We start from the raw sequence: 21,706 nt of genomic DNA on the forward strand, positions 1-21,706 counted from the left end.
TTAATGAAGATCTAACACTAACCCTAAGTGGATTTCCTCACAAGGAGATTGTCCATGTATTTTACCAGGAAAGGTAGTTAAGACAGTCCTGAAACATCAGAACCCTAGTAAACATACCGATTGGCTATGAATTTGATGGTGATAGCCATTTTGTTCTCCGAATACATGGAGACCCAATCCTATCCATAAGTAGATTTTCCCTCCAATAGAATTTGTCTATGTATTTTATCAGGAACATAGTTAAGCAGGCTCGAAAGGTCATCGCCCTCCTACACATACCAATGCCCTATGAATCAATTGGCAATGTCCATTTTGCTCCCTGAATTCATGGAGACCTAAGCCTAACCCTAAGTGGGATTTCCTCCCAATGAGATTTCCCCAAATATTTTACCAGGAAATGTATATAAGGCAATATTCAAGTCACTGCCCTCCTAAGAATACCTCTGAGGAAACTTTCCTGGGAAGTCTGCAAGTAGGACATCAAAGCAATATTATGCTCAGCCTTTTCCCCCCATAGGAAATGGAGTTGATACCCTATTTTAAGCAATCAACAGGTCAAATTTATAGTGTAATCTTTGGCAAAGTAGTTATATTCCTTTAAAACTGCCATATTTATTAACATCTGATGAAGCAAACTCTTTGCTGAACTTTGTACTAGGTCAGGGGTGTCAACCTCCTGTTGTCATGGTGTCATCGCGAGACTTATTGGGACTTTGCCCCCCCTTCGCTAAACCGGGCAGGGGTGGGGTCAGCACGTGACTCATCTGGCCCGCGGGCCATGAGTTTGACACCCCTGTACTAGATGAAGAAGACATTCCTTTTATTTGTCTTGACATCTCCCACTGTTTACTTTCATTGAGTGTCTCTAGATTTTACTGTTTTCAAATAAGACAAAAAACTTATTTTTTTCCACGCCATGCATAATTTGATGTAACCAGTGGAACAGCTTGCCTTCAGAAGTTGTGGGTGCTTCATCCTTGGAAGTTTTTAAGAAGCAACCGGACAGTCACTTGTAGGGTCTCGTGCTTGAGCAGGGGGGTGGACTAGAAGACCTCCAAGGTCCCTTCCAGCTCTATTCTGATGGATTGATCATTTCATTTTTCTAATTTAAGAATGCCAGATGTTGATTTTTCACAAGGGCTGCACCATCAACAAACCATCAAATGTTTGTTTCAGCCTGGCTAACATATGGCTGATACGGCTTGTTCATACTTAGCCAGTGTGATTACTTTATGATCATGTCATGTGAACCTAGAAAATTGGATTCAGTAAATAATGATTTGGTTAAGCAAAGCCATTGGTAATTTCAGAAGCATTTTGAGATTGGCAGCTGCAATCACCCTAGCTAGTGCTTTACTTCATAGTGGAGAGCTCAGTGCTGCAAGCATGTTGTGTAAATGAGGATCCAAATTGTTGGGAGCAATAATGCAATATGCTGACTCTGTAAACTGCTTAGAGAGGGCTGTGAAGCAATATAAGCTGTATATAAGTCTAAGTGCTATTGCTGTTACATCTGAATGTTTAAATGCTTTATGTTTAATGTCTAAATGTTTAAAGGTTCATACGCCCCCCCCTTTTTTTTTTTTTTTTTTTTTTTTTTTTTTTTTTTTTTTTTTTTTTTTTTTTTTTTTTTTTTTTTTTTTTTTTTTTTTTTAATAATAATATATTATATAACAACTTCTTTCCAATTAGATATAAATTAAGACTTCATTGATTTTTAGAGTTCCTCTCCCTCCCTCCTCCGCCATATCGCCAGCCTCTAAAAGCAAACGTGCAGCTTTTTTAGCATCTGCAGAATTTTAGCTTAAATGTCATCTAAAGGTTCAAGAACGGACAATTCATAGGTATCCTGCAGTAAACGCGATTCCTCGTCCCCACGTCTCTACAGCGGATTATACTAGGGACGGCCTCTAGGGGTCACTATTCAAACGGACGGCGCTTTGACACAACCGCACTTGCACTGAGGATAACAACAGCGCCGGCTGCCAGATTGATTCTTCCTGTAGAAAACAAAAATTCCTTAAAGAGGCCGGCGCTTGCCAATCCCTCTGTGCTTGTCTCCCGGTGCACTATGGGAATCGTAGTCTTCAGAGGCTCCGGCTGGGCTTTGACTCAAAGGAGCCAAGACTACAAGTCCCATAATGCCGCGGGTTAATCGGTTGGCCGTTCCTTTTGAATGATTTCACTGCGGTTTACATTCCCAGGGAGTTTCGCAGCCGCAGTCAGAGACCGGGGAGGTGGGAGGGGGGCAGGAATCATGGTGTAACCGCCGGGCGACCGAGGAGCCAAAGGAGCCTTCCCGGTTCATGGCACGCCGGGCAAGTGGCGCTGGAGAGGAGAGGACCATGGTGGTCGAGGGACCGGCGGGGTTCTGAAGGTGCTGAAGGGGGCGGAGGGTGCTGCGGGGTCCATCCTTCTGCTTGCTTTCCCTGCCGCATTTCCTTCCTTTTTTTGCCGGTCTGTGGAAACCCCCCTCTCGGCCGCCTCCGCCTGCTGCAAAGATGTCTCTCGCCATGGAAGAGGAAGAATACGCCAAGCTGGTGATGGAGTCGGAGCCCGAGTGGCTGCGCGCCGAGATCAAGCGGCTCTTCCAGGAGCTGGGCGAAACCACCCGGGAGAAGATCCAGGCTGCCGAGTATGGGCTGGTCGTCTTGGAGGAGAAGCAGCAGCTCAAGCAGCAATACGAGGAGCTGGAGCTGGAGTACGAAACCATCCGCACCGAGATGGAGCAGCTGAAGGAGGTGAGGGCGCCCCTCGGGCACGGACTGCGCCAGCAGCCGGGCTCCCGTCTGCGGAGCGCGGGGGCGGCAGGAGCGGCTCCTTCTGCAGCAGGGACTGCAGGCATAAGGAAGGCCGATTGGGGAGCGGGAGTGCGGTAGGGTGGGAGGACGGGGGACGGACAGGCAGGAAGCCTGAGCCGGGCGCTTGGAGGATTTCGCCAGCCGAGCTTGGCCGATCGCACGCTTGGTTGGGGCGGCCAGACTTTTGCCTTCGCGCAGGGATTTCTTGAGTTTGACCCTCTGCAGGCGAGGCCGTGAGGAATGGGGGCTGTGAACAGATGAGTTTGAGTGTCTGGAAAGCGGGGTGGGTTCATAAGTGAGGTTTGCAAATCCTCCCCCCTGCTTAGGATGTCCCTTAGATAGCCCTCACCGGAAAGCAGCTGCTGGCTTGGTTGTCGTTTGGTATATCCGGCAGGCAGACCCCAGGCATATCTCCCCCCAATCCCTCCATGCAGTGTCACAGGAGCCACTAGGAGCTGGATTCTTGATCTTCCTCCAGCTCCTTTGCTCTGGCGTCATGCTGTGTAGTCCCCTTAAAGGGGCAGCTGAGCCCTTCATGTCCCCTTCCCTTGGACATCTGCAGAATCTACTTGCAGAACGGGGAAATGGGCTGCTTGAAGGATCCTGAGCTTTAGTGATCATCTGCCCACCAGCAAAGGGCCTTCTCTTTCTTCCCTCTGCTGTAGAGTGATCAGGCCTGTTGGCATTTCCGTTGCTATTTAAGGAGCACAAACCCCCACAGGATTTCTTTCTCAACCTGGCTCTCTAGAATTGCCAGAGGTTTATGTGCTTTTTTGTTTGTTTTGATGTTTGACATGTTGATGTTTGACACGGGGAACCTAGATTTTCTGGCCTGCATTTCCCACCTCTTAAGTGCGCGCACGCACACACGAAATTATCTATTTTGAAACAGATCATTTTTAAGGGTTCATTAGAGGAATGTTCTCTGTTCAGAATTGATACTTGTTTGGATAGTGAAAAAACAAAACTCATTGATCTGAAAATTATTCCCCTTTTAGAAATTGTACTGTCTTGATGGTTCAAATCTTGATTTCAATACGTACAATTGGAATATTCAGCATTGTGCAAGGGTATTCCCAAAGAATTCGATTTTTGTTAAAACCTTAAAGGTTTGCATTCACATGTGCAAAATATCCTTTGGTTTCACTATTTGTTCAATGGTGAAAATCCTTTTTCAGTTTTCCTAAATTCTTCTATATTTTCATAACCCTACAGAAGTGATAAAACAGAAACTTACACTTGTCATTCTTTGTTTAGGTAATTTTCCATATATTTGATTTAATTCTGGTTTTCTGGATTTTCTATCCTAGAGCATCAGTTTTGACTTTGGGCGCCCAACATGTAGTTTTCCCCACACACCTTTTGGGGACAATATAGGGGAAAGAATAAAAATTTCTTTGTGTGGTTCTGCCTAGTCCAGCCCCCAGATAGGTAGGAGAAGGAAAAGAGCTGTTAACAGAAGGCAGTGAGTGTGTAACCTAGCAGGTTTCATAAATGCTGGCTCCTTCCTTTATATATCAGTTGTAGTGAATTATGGATTAGAAATGAGAGCTTTGTTGTGGCTTGAAAAATGGTAATGATCACAAATGCTTAGAGGGAACATTTGGAGGGAGGTGAAGAGCAATCCTACCGCTATTGTTGCAGAACAACTAATAATTTGCCAGCAACAGGAGCATTACCATAGGCCCAAATTAAAAGGGAACAGTAAAAGTTAATGTAATTAAATAGCAAAAAACTCTGTACTGGCACAGTTTAATAATGGCTTCTTTTTTTAGAATAAATTATTTAATATTACTCACTTTTAAACAATTTTTAAGCAGGACACGATTAACCAAAGCAAAGTAGGTTTTTTTTCAGTCCTTATTAAATATATGTGTGCATTGGTATGTCCAACAGAAATACGGTTGTGAAGTAATTGGAAAAATTCCTGGAGGGCATATGGTTGCCAGTACAGTATCACTAATGGCTTTCTCTTCCTCCCCCTCATGTCTATGCCATGTTTTAACATCTACACTGTCAGCAGAAGTGCAAATGTGTGGCCTTTCTGAGAAGGAGGTAGGTAGGACTCTTACCAGAGGGTGAGGATTTAATTTCCCTCCCAGAACTCGTAGCCCCTTCCTGTAACATCTATCAGAATTGAAATATGTCACGAGGGGTCGAGGGAAACAGTGTAAGCAGACATGCAATAGGATTTGAGTTGGGTATGAGTGAGCCCAGGTGGAAAACCAGAGAGTCCTTCCTCAGAGAACAGACTCTAATAGATTCTTAAGTGCATGGTGAAGGGCCTCAAGGTATAATTGCTGGTAATTTCTTTTTGAGGCTGTAATATCATGATGGACCAGGGAATTAATAAATATTGCCGCTGTTATTGCTACAGAGACCCATCTCCATTTAGGACGGGCCCAGAAATCCCCTTGGTTTTCTGAGCTGCTCTAAGCAAGGAAGCCAAACTGTAAACTGCTAAAGTGCAAGTAGTGCAAATCTCATTAATCCTATGACTGAGCATAGGTCAGAAGGCCCAGTTGTGCCTGGTATATTGCAGATTATCAATGGGGCATCAGATCAAATCATTTACCACAGCGAGAAGACCAGAGAACAGTGAGATAACACCCACAAAATGAAATTCTGTACTCAAGAAGTAAACTATGTTTCACAAGAAGTGAAACAAATAGCAAAGAACAAAAATAATATACTACAAGAGAAAGAGTGTCATAATAACATGACATATAAGTAAATAGATAAGGTGTATAATAGTTTAGCTATGAGTAAAGTGAATAGATCAAATAGAGGCATCAAACAAGGCACAATCTGAGAGCATTAATTGGGTTCTTATCCGACAAGACAAATAACAAATAGAAGTTGTGCTCTTTGCCTGGAAATTTCCTCAGGGTGGGGAAGGTCATTCAAGAATAAATTCCTGTAAAGGGAGTAACAAAGGAGCATATGATAATGAAAGAGGGCATCTTCACTGCCTGGTTTTCTCAGTGATCTACCTAGCTGGAATTCTAGATGTTTGTCCATTGTAACTGTTGAATTTAGTAAGCAAGGTCTTATTAGTTGGATTTAGACAATAGTTAATAAAAATTTAGATGCCTTAAAGAAGGTGACAGTTTGGTCTACTCTGAACAATCCTTTCTTAGAGCCTGAGATTCTGGACAACTACTTTCCAATGGTAAAATGGGGCATAACTCACTTAACAAAGGTCTCGTTTAACAATATAAATATTGGGTTCAATTGTGGTCGTAAGTCAAAGACTACCTGTACTGGAGAAGATGATAGCCATCTAATTGCAAGCACATTTGGAATAAATTAGTTACCTAGATTCATTTCACTGTAATGTCATGTCTGAATGTAGCATAGAATCAGCCTTGCTGACCCGTTGAGATCTCAGGTGTTTTAGTTTTTCTGAGATTTATTGTCAAGCATTGACACTACTGATCATAGCATATTGCTAGAACAGCTTCTTCATTTGAGTATTGAAAGATCAATGAAATTGTTTCATTCATACCTGCAAGACTGATATCATTAATATATTGACACCGTCCAACACTTCCTGGAAAGTAATGATAGACTGAAGACCAAGAAATTGAAGTGAACTCCATAAAAGTTGCTGCAATATTCAGATGAATGTTTCTCAAGGCTGGGATTTAGGAAACTCACTTATTTTGGATAAGGAACATTTCCTCTGAAACAACAGCTGTGAACAGTAGTTTGGAATTCTAATTAGTTCCCAGAAACATAGGTTATTCCAGCAGCAAGAAACTTTAGCAAGTGTGACAAGTAGGATTTCAGCTGAATGGATGCCCTTCCTAATAATCTCTTGGTTGCATTCTTTATGTGGAGTCACCTTGAAGACTTCAGAAGCTGCAACCATTGTAGCATAAGACTCAGCTTTTTTAAATAAATTAACTAAAAAGAACCATATAACACGGTTTGCTTCTGAGCTGCCAGAACCAGTTTAAGGTATTTTGTTTATAGAGCCCTAAGCAGCGTAGGATACATTCTTTGCTTAAAATTGTGTTTCTCTCAATTCCATCTAGCCCAGGGGTATGAAACTCACGTCATGGCAGAGTCACATGACATATCAGGACTCCCCCCCCCTTTGCTAAGCCGGGCATCGGCTTGGCCAGCACATGACGCATCTGGCCCATGGGCCGCGAGCTTGACAGCCTTGATCTAGCCTTTGCTTTAATATCAGCTGGGAAGATTACATTCAAAACATAGTGTGACTAGGCAAAGCATCTTAATGGCAACTTCCCAGTTACAAAATTTTATTCTAAAGTGTGCTTGGCTGATCTCCTTGCCTGAATTGTGACGGGTATGGTGTTCACCAGCAATTTGTATGATAATAGGGTCAACCTGTATTTTAGATTTCCAGTAATTTTGCTTTTCTATTCCTTTTTAAATAAACATTTTAAATTTTCTGTGTAACATGTAAACATTTTGCTGTTTTTTTATTGTAAGATGATTTAAGACAGCTTTTATTGTGTTGTCCTCTTATAAATCTCTTTAGGTGGGATAAAACCTAAATAAAATCTATATTTTTCTTAGTTTGTATAAGTAGAATTCTGTTTGTGTAGAATTTTAAGTTGATATTCATTGAAAGGAGCGGATTAAGGCTAGGCTATGGAAAATTATAGTTCTGGGACTTTTATGAAGTTGTGGAGTCTTTGCCTAATCATTAACAGATGTATGCTGAGCAATCAGCAGGAAAAAAATGGATTTATGATGTGGTAGCTTTAAAAAAAACCAGACTTTTGTAAGCTTGCTTGGAACATTTTCAGTCCTCAGTGCATGTTTAGTTAGGAGTAGTTCATCTGATTTTATTTATATAGTATATGCAATGTAAAAGACATCTTGAAACCATGTGAGATGCGGCTTGTAACTGTGCTATATTTTCAGTTTGTACTAGAAGAATGTGAACATTATAAGCTGATATTCTACAACTAGAGTTATTTAGGTCATGGTGCAAAATGTTTTATTTATAGTTTTATTATTTGAGTTGTCTTGGAATTGGTGTTTAGATTCTTCATAACATACTGTTACATGATACAAAGAACAAATAATAATTCACTAGGTCTCATGAGGTTATATGGTAAGAGTTGAGCTCTGTAGTGTATATAGTAATGAATTGAATTCAAAATGGGTACATATGGAATTGGATATTTTTGTAGGGTCTGTCCATATTGAAATTTAAATTGGAACAGGACAGTAAATAACAAATTTGCATCTTCAGCAGATATAGCTAATCTTGAAGAAGTGAAGTTTTCAACTTACTTTAATGTTGAAATGAGGGAATTAAAATGAATTCTTCAAACTTGGACATAACTGATAACATTTTCTTGATTGTTCAGTCCATTACAATGAAAAACAGACAACAACAACAACATTTTCAATTTGCTTTTATCCATATCCTATTCTATAACATGGTTTCCCCAGTTTGATGTTCCTTGGATGTATGGACTTTTGTATGAACTAATCTAAGTAAGTTTTCCCAGTTTATCAGATGATTTTGGCCAGAAATTTTAGATTAGGAATGAAATATCACATGTTAATGTTGCATATAAATGTTGAACATTAATGCAGCCAACAAGATATACATAAACACAAATGAACATGTCACATTATTAATACTATACTGGTTAAAAACTATAGCAAAACTTATGTCAATGTTTTATCCTCTCCACAGGATTATATTTATGTTCCCTTATTATAAATAGTCACAGACAAAAATAACCATAAATTGGCATGACTCATCCAGTCAGGGTCCCTTAATTGGGTGAAATGAACTCTTATCAGAGACTGAACATTAGCCTATCCAAAATGTGTGATAGCCTGGACTAAGAAAGAGACTGACTGGCCAATGTGAGCTTCCATGGTGAAGGTAGACTCCACATTCCTGGGTTTCCACTCCTAATCCAACACTTTGCTATGGCAGTGACTATGATCCATTTTAGATGTGATAATAAGTGTGCTTAGCATTGTACATCCACAAGAAAAAGTGATTCTTGTTTCAAATGAACCAGAGTTGTGGACCAAAGAGGTTACTAGAAGCTTATGCTTCCCAATTGGGTAATTATGGATTTTACTGGAAGAAAAAAAACAGGTGCACAAGAATATTTTAAAAATTATAAAGTAAATTCTAGAAGTTAGCAAAATTAATTAACAAAAAATAAACAGTGCTATTGAAAACTATATACGATCATCCTTTGAAGTATAGAAGATAGCCTCATGGCCATATTTAATAAAATTCAAATAGAATTAAAATTTGAAACCCAATACAATCAGTGATTGGAATGGGCATGGAAAAACATGAAAGGTCAAAATTAGCACCTAGCCCGACTAAAGCATTTTTGGATCTAAGCTTTCACCTCAGTGAAAAACTGCAGATGCAACATTATCTCCATAAGTAAATCCATAAATGTAAAAGGCAGAAAAGAAACTGATAATATTGGATAAAAAGGGGAACTGTGGCTGTTAACATAGACAGTAGATATTAAGTTGGACTGAGAACCATATTCCAAGCAGCCTCACAAAATTGTAATTTGACTTGCAACATGGTCACCAAAAAATTGGGTGCATATAGTTTAAGAAGAGGCCAAAGTTGAGAGAAGAAAACGAACTTAGTTATGCTGATCAAAAAATGAATGATAAATCAGGCCACCATGGCCAAATACTTTTGATTCATACATTTCATAGTTCCCAACTCGCATAGTCAAAAGGCCGCACTACCTGGTTAGGTGTATGTTTGAAACATTCCCCAATTTGAAGAGATTACTCTCTTCCCAAAAGTGATCACCAGGTTCCTAAATCAAAGGTACTCCAGTGCAGGAGTACAGAGGCAATGTGACTTGTTACTGACCTTCCTGCTCCAGCTCACTTAATATCTGATGTACTGAAGCGTTGTGCTATTTTCTTAATAGCTTTTTCCTTGTTTCAGTTGGTGAAAGATTGCTTCCAACAGAATGAATTAGAAAGAACTGTAGGAACCCAGCTATAATATGCTACTACATGTCAGTAGTTCTGTTTAGAGCAGGCTTCCATGGCTGGGGAGAGTTGGAATTGAAGTCCAGATTGACTGGAGACATGATGTGTTGGGAGGCTGGATTGACAAAGGAGAGCAATGTATTGATTGTGTAAACATGTTCTTTGTTCTATTGGTCAAGTCTTAGGCAAGCAGATTAAAAGTAAAATAGTTCTTATCAATTTTTCTACTGATATATTTGTAGTATTTGCATTATTAGACTTTGAAATCATCAACACCTATGGCTCTCTCTTGGTTTTCCTTCTGCTTTCTCTTCACTTTAATTTTGGGATTATTTGCTTAGTTAGTAGTGGAAGTTGAATCTCTGAAACAAAATTCTTTTCAAAGGCTTATCAGGCAACACTGAGAAAATGTGTAATTTATTTTCTCTAATAACAATATAGCTGCAGCTTGCATGGTTATCAGATTTGCCTTCTTTAACATTGTTCCTTGTCAATGTTCTTAGCTGAAGCAGACAGACAAATATTCCATGTCTGTTTTACCTTTATGTTGGTATAGCAGTTAGCCACTAAAACAGTGATAACTGAATGACACCCAGATCTGCCAATGTCTCCTTTGCAGGGAATGAGCATTTGATATATCTTGCTGAATGTGCAACAAGAACACAATACAACAACCAAAATATTCCAATATAAACATCTTCGTGTTCAGAATCATGTGTAGATCTCCTATCACTGCAGTTATGGTGTCCTAATATCCTTGTGGCCTATTTCCTTTTCTATCCTTTGGACAGCCTAATTTTCTTTCCAGACTCTGATTTGTGAGAACATATTTGGTGCCTCCTCAATGAATCTGAGTATTCAAATAATTATTTTTATAGAGAAACTCTAAAGATAATTCTTCTGAAGGTATCTGAGAGTTTGTTAGCATTCTATATTTCTCTGCAATTTCAGGAAGCTTTAGTCTTTACATTAGAAAAATAAATAAATTTAATTTCCCTCTCATGTGTGCAAAGTTCCCTGCCTCTTAGGTAGTACAGTATGCTGTTTTCTTCCTTGTAAGGGTTCATTGTTCCCTTGGAGATCATCTAGTTCAATTACTTGCCCAAGTAGGAATCTACGATAGCATCCGGTTGTGGAATCTCTACAGGTGGGGGAGGAATGAAGACGCAGGCAAGCTTTTAAGGCAAGCTGTCCTTGGGGGGCCAGGAAGCAAAGAGGACCTGACCTCTCCCCTCAACTCCTTAAGGCCTTATCTAGCTGTTCCCAAGAGAATGGAGTTAGTCTGGTGAGGTTCTTGTAAATAGACTAGCAACAATAAAGAAGTAACTCTGTTCATCCTAGGCTGCCATTCTGGTTCCTTCTGCCTGACACCTTTAGCAAATAAGAGTTCCCATCCTCCCAAGAAAATCTATGTTATTGTTGAATAGCTCTTACTATTTAGAAGTGTATTTTGATGTCTAACCAAAACCTACTTCCTTGTAATTTAAACTGATTGAAACAACTCTAACAATTTAAACCCATCTTCTTAATTATAGAGTCTTTAAGATACAAGGAGACAACTAAAGTTTCCCTGTGGTATTTTCCCCCCTCCAGGCTGAACACATCATGAATCTTCAGTGTTTGTCCTGAATTCTTCCTTTTAGATCTTTTATTATCTTGATTGCTTTGCTTTGGGCTTGTTCTAGTCTATCCATGTCTGTCCTTCCACATTTTAGGAAGGGCCATGAAGCATGATTCAATAATTGAGGTGTTATCTGATTTAGATAGCTTCAAAGCTGTCCTCCATAGTTTCTGGAATTCTTTGCCTATCCTAATCAGTCATTAGTGAAAATGAAAAATTTGGATGACATAGAAAGTATTTTAGAATGGGCTTGGAAATGATAAGTTTGTGTCTATGGACAAATGTGTGATCACTTAAAAGCTGATTGTCATCTTCTGTGCCATGTCTTGTGGTTTGGATAGGTTGTGAAATGTTATGTCCGCCGAAGATCTGTAACAAAATCTTTCAGAACATGCCTGTCACAGAATAGCAGCAATCTCGTTTTCTTATACCGAAGTGAGAGACGTGTTTCCTGAAAGGATAAAATAATTCTTTTGTATCATTTATTTTTCTGCTCTGCACTGGAGTTTGGGATCTTCTTTCTGAAATTTTATGAAGCACATTTTCTACAACTCGGATGACATTCTATTCTTTATATAGTTGGTCAGCATCTCCTTTTGCCCCTGAATCCTCACTCTGCTTTTGATGCAGTTGATAGAATTGAGCTCAGAAGATGTGGAGGATATTAGCAGAAAGGCTGTTGTAGAAATATCATTGGGAAAGGAGCATTCTTATTATTATTGTAGTGGCCGTCTTATCTCTAGAGCAGGGGTCCCTAACCCCTGGTCCATGGACAGGCACGGGTCCCAGCATGCCAGAAACTGGGCTGTGCAAACAAGCGAAGCCCCTTCCACAGGATGCAGGCAACACACGAAACCATGTCCCCTCCAGTCTGTAGAAAAAGCTCTCTCAAAAGACTCTAGAGTGTTGTATCTGGTACTCTTTCTCTTCTTCTCCCCTCCAAACCCCCATCTTTAACATTCTGTCATCCTAAAAGCCAATGAACTTACAGAAGACCTTGATTGGGCTATCAAGAGTTGTTTTTTCTTTTCTTTTTAATCTATCCAAGTACCTAAAAAAGTCTCCCAGATATTTGAAACATTTTAAACGGAAGAATTTGGGCTATCAAGAATAGGCAAACTGGCTACACAAGTTCACCATTGGCAAGAATAATGATATAGTATAATCCTTTATTTATGTTTGTGTTGTTACTTGGTCAGGACAAAGAAAGTATATCAGATATCAAGAAGAAAAGGGGAATGTTTCTGTGTGCGGGAATTGTAGTCAGCAGTGGCAAAGGAAATTGAGATCAATCTAAATGACAATAGCCGTTATTTTCTTATTTCATCTTTCCCTCTCTTAATTTTGTCCTGCTTCTTATTTTTGATCTGGGGAGGAAATATGGATGTTCAGGAAAGTAGTCTTTGGAAAGATATGCGTATCTTCTGTCCGTAGTGCTGTTAAAGATAGCAGTACTATTATAAACCAGGGATAGTTGAGGTTTTGCAAAGTCAACTTTAATTTGAAGACAGTGGTGGTTTGCAGAAGCTAATTACTTTTTGGCATTGGCGGGTGGGATGGATCAGGCCTTAAAATCTCTACTTCAAAAGAGGTTATCAGTTTTGCATGGTTCTTTGATGTGTATTGTGATGTCAGTACAGCTCCCCGCAAACTTCAAATGAGACTATGTGCTACTCCTTTTAGATTGGCTCAGAGGCAAATGGGTGCAATTTTTATGATTAAATTGTTTAGATCATACAGAATTGGTGATACTCTGGATTGATTTTTTTTTTTAATAATGTGCAAAATAAATTATAGTACTGGGCCCCAGTTTCGGAAAGTGTTAATGTTTAATGTTTCAAGTATTGTAAACTCTATTTGTTTAAATCATATTTATAATTGATCTTTTCTACCTACATGAATTATATCAACTTTTAGGAAAAATTTCCTTGCTTACTATTAATTATTTAAATGAACTTTAATTGATTCAAAACTATCAGTTCATGTAGCAGGAATCTTTCTTGGACTGGACTTTATTTGAATCTGCTTTAAAAAAAAAAAAAAAGACACAAGTCTCTGACTAAATGGCAGCTCTGGGAACTGGAGTTCCAAAAAGATGAAGAAACTACTTCAATTGAAATCATTTACAGAAATTCTAGTTTGGGTTATCTCCAGTGTTAGATAAGAGAAAGAAGGGATCTGGAGAAAATAGTAATATCTTGGATTATGTTCAAAAGCTTCATTTGCCAAAGATCATCTTTGCGGTTTAGGTGTTAGGACAATGTTTTGTTCTATGTGTTTTTGATCACTTGGATAGAGAACTTTGTTTCCCACAGAACATTTTGGATCAGCTGGTGGAAGCATTGGGCAAACCTTTTCCAAGGCCAGCCGTGGAAGCATTCTGCTCTTGGAGTGTTAGGGCTGGGGGGAAAAAAGATGTGATCCAATGCAATAGGCAGTTACATTGATGCTGTGAACTTTGATCTTATATGATGCAGCTGCTGATTGAGCTTTTTTTAAAAAAGCATTTTATTTCCTGGGATTTTAGTTTAAATTGTGTATTTTAACTCTGTTGATTGCTGTCTAATGTTAATTGTAAGCCACATTGAAAGTACTTGAAATACAATACACTTTATCAAAATCAAATCAATAATTGATATGAAACCACAGTGTCCTCATTATTGGTGAATGAAAATTGAAATAGTTTTTGCTACGTTATAAAATTATTGTTTTGTTTATGCATGGATATCTGTATCTTAGAATGCACCCATTTCACTGAAACTGAGGCTTAAGACTGAAGCTTCTTTTATTTTAAAACACCTTAGCCATCTCTGTATTACAACCACAATTGAGTCCAAAATTTCTGTTGCTAAAAGAGACAATTGTTTAAGTGAGTTTTGCAACCTTGCTTGCCACAGTTGTTGAGTGAATCACTGCAGATGTTAAATTAACATTAAATTAACATTAATTGATTTAGGATTTATTGATTGATTTAGTATTTATTTAGTATTTGTTAAATTAATGGTTGTTAAGTGAATCTGGCCTCCCTATTGACTTTGCTTGTCAGAAAGTCACAAAAAGTGATCACATGATCCCAGGACACTGCAACTATCATAAATATAAGTCAGCTGTCAATCATCTGAATTTTGATCACCTGACTGTGGGGATGCTGCAGCAGCCGTGTGAAAAATGGTCATAAGTCATTTTTTCAGTGCCATTGTATTGGTTACTAAACAAACTGTGGTAAATCAAGGACTATCTGTATTTATATCTTCGTAGTGATATTTATATAACTTGTCCTCATCATTTTTATTTTTAAATGGCCCATGGATAGCTAAAGATGGAAAGCCGAAAAAATACAATATGTCTAAGGCTTTAAGATGGGCTTTTGAATCATGATAATGTAATTTTGCCACATTATATTCTGATACATTGTCTTTAAAGAATCACATTTACTTAGCAAAGCTTACATTGTTTGAAAATGGTCTTCTAACAATTGGGGTGTGGAAAAATAAAGTGGGTGGCCTCAAGTGAGTAGCTTCATTCTTCTTCTTTTCCATTCTACCATATGAGAAGCAATGACTAATCAGTGACATTGAGGGGGCAAAAGCTACTTCCAAGGAATGAGTCATTCTCCAAGTATTCATCTCTGCTTTCTCTCTCTACTTTTGGTGGAATCTAGAGATGCTTTTCTTCAGTGTTGGCAACTGAAGTATAGACTAATATAATTGGTTCTGAAATATAATTCATGCAAACCTTGACACAAAGTAGTGATACATATAATTCTTAACGTTTAGTACGTAAACAGATTTTTCAAACACTTTGTGACATTTCTGTATTTGTGGATTTCCCACCACCACCACTTTTTAATTTTTTTCTGTTTTAGTACAATCTGTAGCAGGGGTATCAAACTCGATTTCATTGAGGGCTGCATCAGGGTTATGTTTACCTTGAGAGGACAGGTTGGGCGTAGTCGGGGTGGGTGTGGCCAGTATGACATCACTTGTGTTGGGGGTGCTTATGGTGTCCTGAATACTCTGCCAGCGAAAACAGGCTCCCGAGCTCCGTTTTTGGCTGTGACGGCTTCCTGTAACCCTCTGCCAGTGAAAATGGAGCTCGTGAGGGCTCTGTTTTTGCTGGCAGAGGCACTGTGGGCTGGTCCTTTGCTGTTTTCAGGGTGGGCTCGCGGGCCAGATCTAAGCACCCCACGGGTCGGCTCCAGCTCCCAGGCCTTGAGTTTGACACCTCTGACCTAAGGCATTGCAAACTTTGTTATCCAGCACCAAGGCTCTGTCAGGGGCTCCATAATTGGGTTTCAAATGAACCACAGCAAATGGTTTTTTATTTGCTAGCAAGTGGCTGTAATAAAATTGATCTTGTGAGATACAACTTCATATTTCTTACTTTTTGTTTATGACATGGTTCTGATTTACTTATTATTATGGGTTTTGCTTTCTTTTTGTTGTTCTTATGTGCTGCCTGGAGTCCTTTGGGTTTGGACTAGGTCAAAAGCCTTGTACATAAGCAAAGCAACAAATGGCTGTTGACAAATAATAAATGAATCACTTTTTAGAATTACTGTATATTATCTGTTTGCCTGCCTGCCCATCTACAGAATGTTATTAGTATTATTGATTCCAGTATTAGACACTAGCTAAAATCATACTTTGCATTAAACTAAAATAAATTAGTTTGGTTTGGCTCAGTGTAAGCCTACCCAGCTGTAATTTATTCAGTAAACCATAGCATGGCATGATGTGTAAATAAGATTATAGACTTGGGATGTAGAATAGTAAGAGGCTTACTAAAGGGAGTGAGATGTAGTAACAGTGCAAGACTCTTAAATGCTTGGGCATCTGTTGGAAAATTAAATCAACTAAACTCCAGGGTGCCCAAAATTCCTCAGTGGTCCTGTTAATCATTTTCTAGAAGGTTGAAGAAGAGTCAAGGAGATCAAGCACCAAAAGGGAAATGTTGGCTGAAGAAAAGGAAGCACTGGGAACCATGAGAAGAAGGGACCATCTCAGGGATCAAGATACTTCACAAAGATAAATAAGAGCACAATATTACATGCAGAATGGGTTTCAGGAGAACCAGTTTCAATAAACTAAGAGAAATATTAAGCAAGAGATAGCAGGCAGATATTTTCAGATTAAAGAGAGCAAAGAAGAGTTGACAACTAAGAAATATAGTTATGGACCACTTAAACGAGGAGAAAAATAGGGAGCCATTATTGAATGTTAGAGAAATTGGACTTAATGTAGAAAAGGTCATGTCTAGGAAGTGGAAGGGTCAGTATTAGTTGATATTAGCTGAAAGAAAGTTTGAAAGGGTTTGAGTTAGATTAAAACACTAAAGGAACTTTGACTTGCAAAGTAATCTAAAAATAGCCAAAAGGGCTTTTTTCCCCTCACTCTGTCAGTAGTATAATGAAGAAAAAGAAGATCAGGATGGGTGGAGTGGGAATCACTAAGGGAAGATGGTAGGATAATCACAGGATGTATGGGGAGGATAGTGTTCTTCAACTTCTACTTTACCCAAAGGAGGAATGGGTTCATAGGGACATAAGCAGAACAATTCCCCAAAGTGTTGTTATTGTGTTTTTTAAAATAATGCTTTTAATATTTAAAAATATTTTCCCCTGTGATCTTGGAAAAAATCATAGAGACTAGAAATAGGCATATTATATTTTTTCAAGGGCATATGTTTAAATATATAAATACCCATTTTCAAAAAAAATCGAGGGAGACTACATGGGTAACTACACACCAGTCATCTTGAAGTCAACAGATTAGTAAAGCAGTTGGTTTATAAGCAATTCAAAAATAATGTATTACTTAGGAGGACCTACATGGGTTTATCAAAGATAAGTCATGTCAACCAATCTAATCGGTTTATTTGAGCAGGAGAATGCGATGGACATAGGATATTTTGATTTCATTCAACAAAGTTGAAGATAAGATTCTAGTACAGAAGACAAGATAAAGTGGGCTGGACTAATCTACCATAGTGCTGGTTCAACCATTATACTAAAGCATGCTTCAGTGCTCTGCATTAGGCTGGAACAAATATTGTACATATTGTAGGACTTTATTTTAGAGACCAGCTTATTTCATCAGAAAGTGCTTTTGTGTAATGCTTCTATGTGGTAGCTCCTACCTTCTGGAAATTACAGTGCCCTCCCTCCTGATATTTTTGAAAATGATGAAACTCAAATTTGCAAGTGTTTTTAATGGTAAGATCTTATCATTGGGAGATAAGATCTAATTTAATGATACTTACATTGATATAATTCCATAATGTCAGATACTGTTGTACAGGTTTTTGTGTGTGTAGTTTACTATATATTTCAATGCTGAGCACCACCCAGAATCCATTACAAATGTGATGGTGTAACAATGAAGTAAATAAATAAAATTCTTTACGACAATAACCATAAAGAATAATGAATATTTTCAATTAGTAATGCAATCTGATGAATTTATAGTTTTAGATTATACAGAGCAAGTTATTTTGTCCCTGGCATTATAATTGCTTTTGTTTCTTAGATCTCGTTCCATAATACAGTTAACATTTTCAGAATAGTTGAATCTACAGAATATCAGAATTCACAAGCGCCTTGGATTTCTCAGTATTCTCTCAAGACTGTGCTTAATAAAATCCTCCCTAATATTCTCTACCTTTTTAATCTCCCCCACAACGCTTTGGTTTTATTGAAGGACTGCTTTTTATTTACAGATTAAAGGGGCTGAGATTTTGTTCATGAGAACAAAACTTCTCTGAAAACAGAATGGAAGAGAACCAAATTTAATGTTAGGGAGGAGCCAGAAAGAGCAAGGTTGAAAACGTGCCAGACTGCCAGACGTGGCTTAGGGCTGGGGACAGAAATCTAGGAAAAAAACTTGCTGCCTAGGCTGCAATTGCCCACTCTAAGCCCTGTGACTTCAGGCAGAAGGATTATTAAGAGGCTAGAAATTATTCAACAAGACATATTCCACATGATGTCCAAATCTCATTTACTTTATACATTGTACCCCCTTTTAAACCTGGGTTTTTAATTTGGAAACAACTGCAGTTTTGAAGAATTGAAAGCAGGGTTATTTTACCTATTGCAAAGATCTGTTTTTTTTAAAAGAAGAGATGCAGTGTAACTGTCCAATGATTTTCTGAGGGACAAAATCTTACAGATATATCTGGATGGGAAATGTATTTAAATTAGGTTTGGGTATGGACTAGGAGGTCTTATTTTGGGGGCATAAAATATTGTTAAATTATTTGAAAAGCAAAGGGGAAAAAGCACCAAAACAGCTTGAAAAACAGACAAAATCTAAATTTGAAAAAACAGTGATTTGCTGAGAACAACCGATGCACAGAGACCTTTTCATCTTGTCTTTTGCATATAGAGATGTGTTTCAACATACTGCAGTGGGGGCAGGGCGGGGGGAAATCAGTGCTGTTTGCCAAAACTTAAGATAAATGGATCCTTCTGCCTTCCAAGTCATTAGGTTTCAGACTTGGTCTCCCATTAAGTTTCTAATTTTGTGCGTAATTGGAGCACAATGGTTTTTTATTCTTTCTAGAAAAGCCCAAGAAACAAAGGCAGTTTGAATTCAGCAGGAGGTGAAACCACACTGTATGTATTGTAACTCCCATCCACATCAAAGATTTAGCCTAAAGTCCTATTCAACAGAATTGGACTCTTGAGAAAATATAATAATATAAGTTCACTCCAGAATATAGATTTGGGAAAGGTGGAGAAGTACATTTTCTTGTTTTTCTCATGCTAAATGTGCGTGAGAAAAACAAGCTTGTTTCTAGCAAATGCATTTTAAAGTTATTGGATTATTTGCTATCACTATTTTAAAAGATGCTAGTGGGAAAAAAAATTCAAGGGAATGATTCAACTGATAAGTTATACAGTAGTTACAGAAAGACTAGGGCACTGTCTCTGAACCTTTGAACCTAAGAAGTTGGTAAAAGGCAATATGTCAAACTAAAATTCAGAGGATTTTGTTCTCAGTACTTCATTTATTTATTTAGGCAAAAGAGTTCTGAAGGTAGGGTTTTTGTTTTTATTTGCAACTAAATTGCAAAAAGAGGAGGGAGAGAGGGCAGGAGAGAGGGAAGAGAAGGAAAGAGAAGGGGAGAGAGAGGGAGGGAGGGAGGGAGGGAGGGAGAGAGAGAGAGAGAAAGAGAGAGAGAGAGGTGTGGTGGTGGTTAACATGCCAGGTTAGAAAGTGGGAGACTGTGAGTTCTAGTCCACCTTAACCGTGATCTTGGCCCAGTCACTCTCTCTCAGCCCAACCCACCTCCACAAGTTGTTTTGAGGAAAATAAGGAAGACCGTGTTGGATATGCTCACTGCCTTGAGTAATTTGTAAAATAATAAAACAGGAAAATAAATAATAAATAAATAAATAAATAAATAAATAAATAAACATGTTGATAAATACTACCTTGTGTTCATCTATACAGAAGAGAGATTCCTCCAAGGAGCTCTATTTTGATTTTACGGGATGGAGAAAAACTACTTAGTTTTCCAGACTTTTTTTTAACTTACTTCCATCATAGAATCCCAGTGGTGGAAGGGACCTTAGAGACCATCTTGCCCAACACACTACTCAGTGCCAGGATCAACTACACCAGTTTCCTGAACAGATAATCCTTGACATACAACCAGAGGTGGGTATTCAGCAGGTTCTGACTAGTTCTGGAGAACCGGTAGCAGAAATTTTGAGTCGTTTGGAGAACTGGCAAATACCACCTCTGACTGGAGATTTTACAGTATCCTTCCCCTGCCATGCCCACCAAGCCATGCCCACAGAACTGGGAGTAAAAAAAATTTGAATCCCACCACTGCATACAACCATTCGTTTAGTGACTGTTTGAAGTTACCATGGCCCTGAAAAAAGTGACATGTCTGGTTTTCACACTTACGACTGTTGCAGCATCCACACAGTCACATGATCAAAATTTGGGCACTTGGAACTGGCATGTATTTATGACTGTTGCACTGTCTTGGGTCATGTGGTCACCATTTGTAATCTTCCCAGCCAGCTTCTAAAAAGTCAATGGGGAAGCCAAATTCGCTTAATGACCACATGATTCATTTAACAACTGCAGTAATTAGTTTAACAACTGTGGCAAAAAGGTTGTAAATGTAGCAAAACAACTGCCTGGCTGAGCAATGGAAACTTTGGACTCACTTGTCCATTTCCAACGGTAAAATATACTCTGATGGTACTGTTGCTTAATGGGTTCATTGTTGACTGAATGACTGCATTAAAATATGTTTGTTAGTGCTCTGAAGATGAATAGTTTTAAGATTTATCCTAGGCCCTGACTTGTTCAGCATTTTTATAAATGACTTGGATGAGGGAGTAGAGGGGAAACTTAAAATTTTGCAGGTGACACACATCTGGAAAAAGGTGGCTAATACTTTAGAGAGGATTCAAAAATAGAGAGACAGACTTAAGCAGAGGGTAGCTTTTTGAATAGTCAGTTCTGGATAGCACTGTTCAAAAGTGACCGTGGCAAATTTGAGCAAGTGCAGAAGAGGGCCACAAAGATGGCGAGGAGACTTGATAACAAGCCCCTAGAAGGAATCTTTATACATTTAACCTATTAAAAACTTGATTGATATAAAAGACAATACGATAGCCATCTTCAGATATCCAAAGGGCTGTCAGACAGAGAAAATAAACTTACCAGTAATCTTCGTTGCCGCAAAAGAGTAGTGGGTAAAACTATGAGGAATCAGGTTCAAGCCAGATGTCAAGAGAAACTTCCTAACTGGATATGAAGTGGAACAAATTGCCACATGACTAGCTGACTTTTCCTTTTGCTCCTCACAAAAATTGGGTGGTCATTTGTAAGAGATTACAGTGTTGGACTAGATGGTTTTTAAAATCTCTTCCAATTCAACATTATGAATTGGCATCAGAGCAGCTCACAATGTTCTTGGATTTGTGTCATGTAATTTTATTCACATATTTTGTAAGAATGTTGCTGTGCATTTACTGATGATGTTCCCAGCTGGAATTAAATGTGAATGGTTACCTGCCTATTTCAGATCTCACATTCTCGCCACTGTATTCAACTCTACCAAAGACTCAAACCGAATTATAGTCTTACTTGGGCATGGGTGAGTATCCTTTATTCCGGAACACCTCTAGTCAAAACTGTGTCACCAAACTGGAACAATATTGTCCCTTCCTTAAGATTATTGTACAAGCAAATGGACTTTTAAGTGAAGAAAAACATGTGGCCTGAATACTGACCATAGAAAACTAGACTCTTATTTTCCACATGGTCAAACA

The 21,706-nt window shown here is 38.6% G+C and overlaps 1 protein-coding gene across 2 annotated transcripts in view; it reads left to right on the top strand.

Annotated features, from left to right (window-relative positions):
* Positions 1 to 2,139: 2,139 nt before the first annotated feature.
* Positions 2,140 to 21,706, top strand: part of BICD2 (BICD cargo adaptor 2) — a 101,909-nt gene continuing 82,342 nt past the window's right edge. For both annotated transcript variants that reach the window (XM_026677339.2, XM_026677312.2), the window contains exon 1: positions 2,140 to 2,741. In XM_026677339.2, the coding sequence (XP_026533124.2) occupies positions 2,502 to 2,741 (240 nt within the window). In that variant the 5' untranslated portion in view covers positions 2,140 to 2,501. The remainder of the gene's footprint in view (positions 2,742 to 21,706) is intronic.

The sequence above is a fragment of the Notechis scutatus genome, chromosome 2 (genome assembly GCF_049901735.1).
Source record: "Notechis scutatus isolate UNSWTSFEM ecotype Mainland chromosome 2, rNotScu1.2, whole genome shotgun sequence".
NCBI lineage: Eukaryota > Metazoa > Chordata > Lepidosauria > Squamata > Elapidae > Notechis > Notechis scutatus.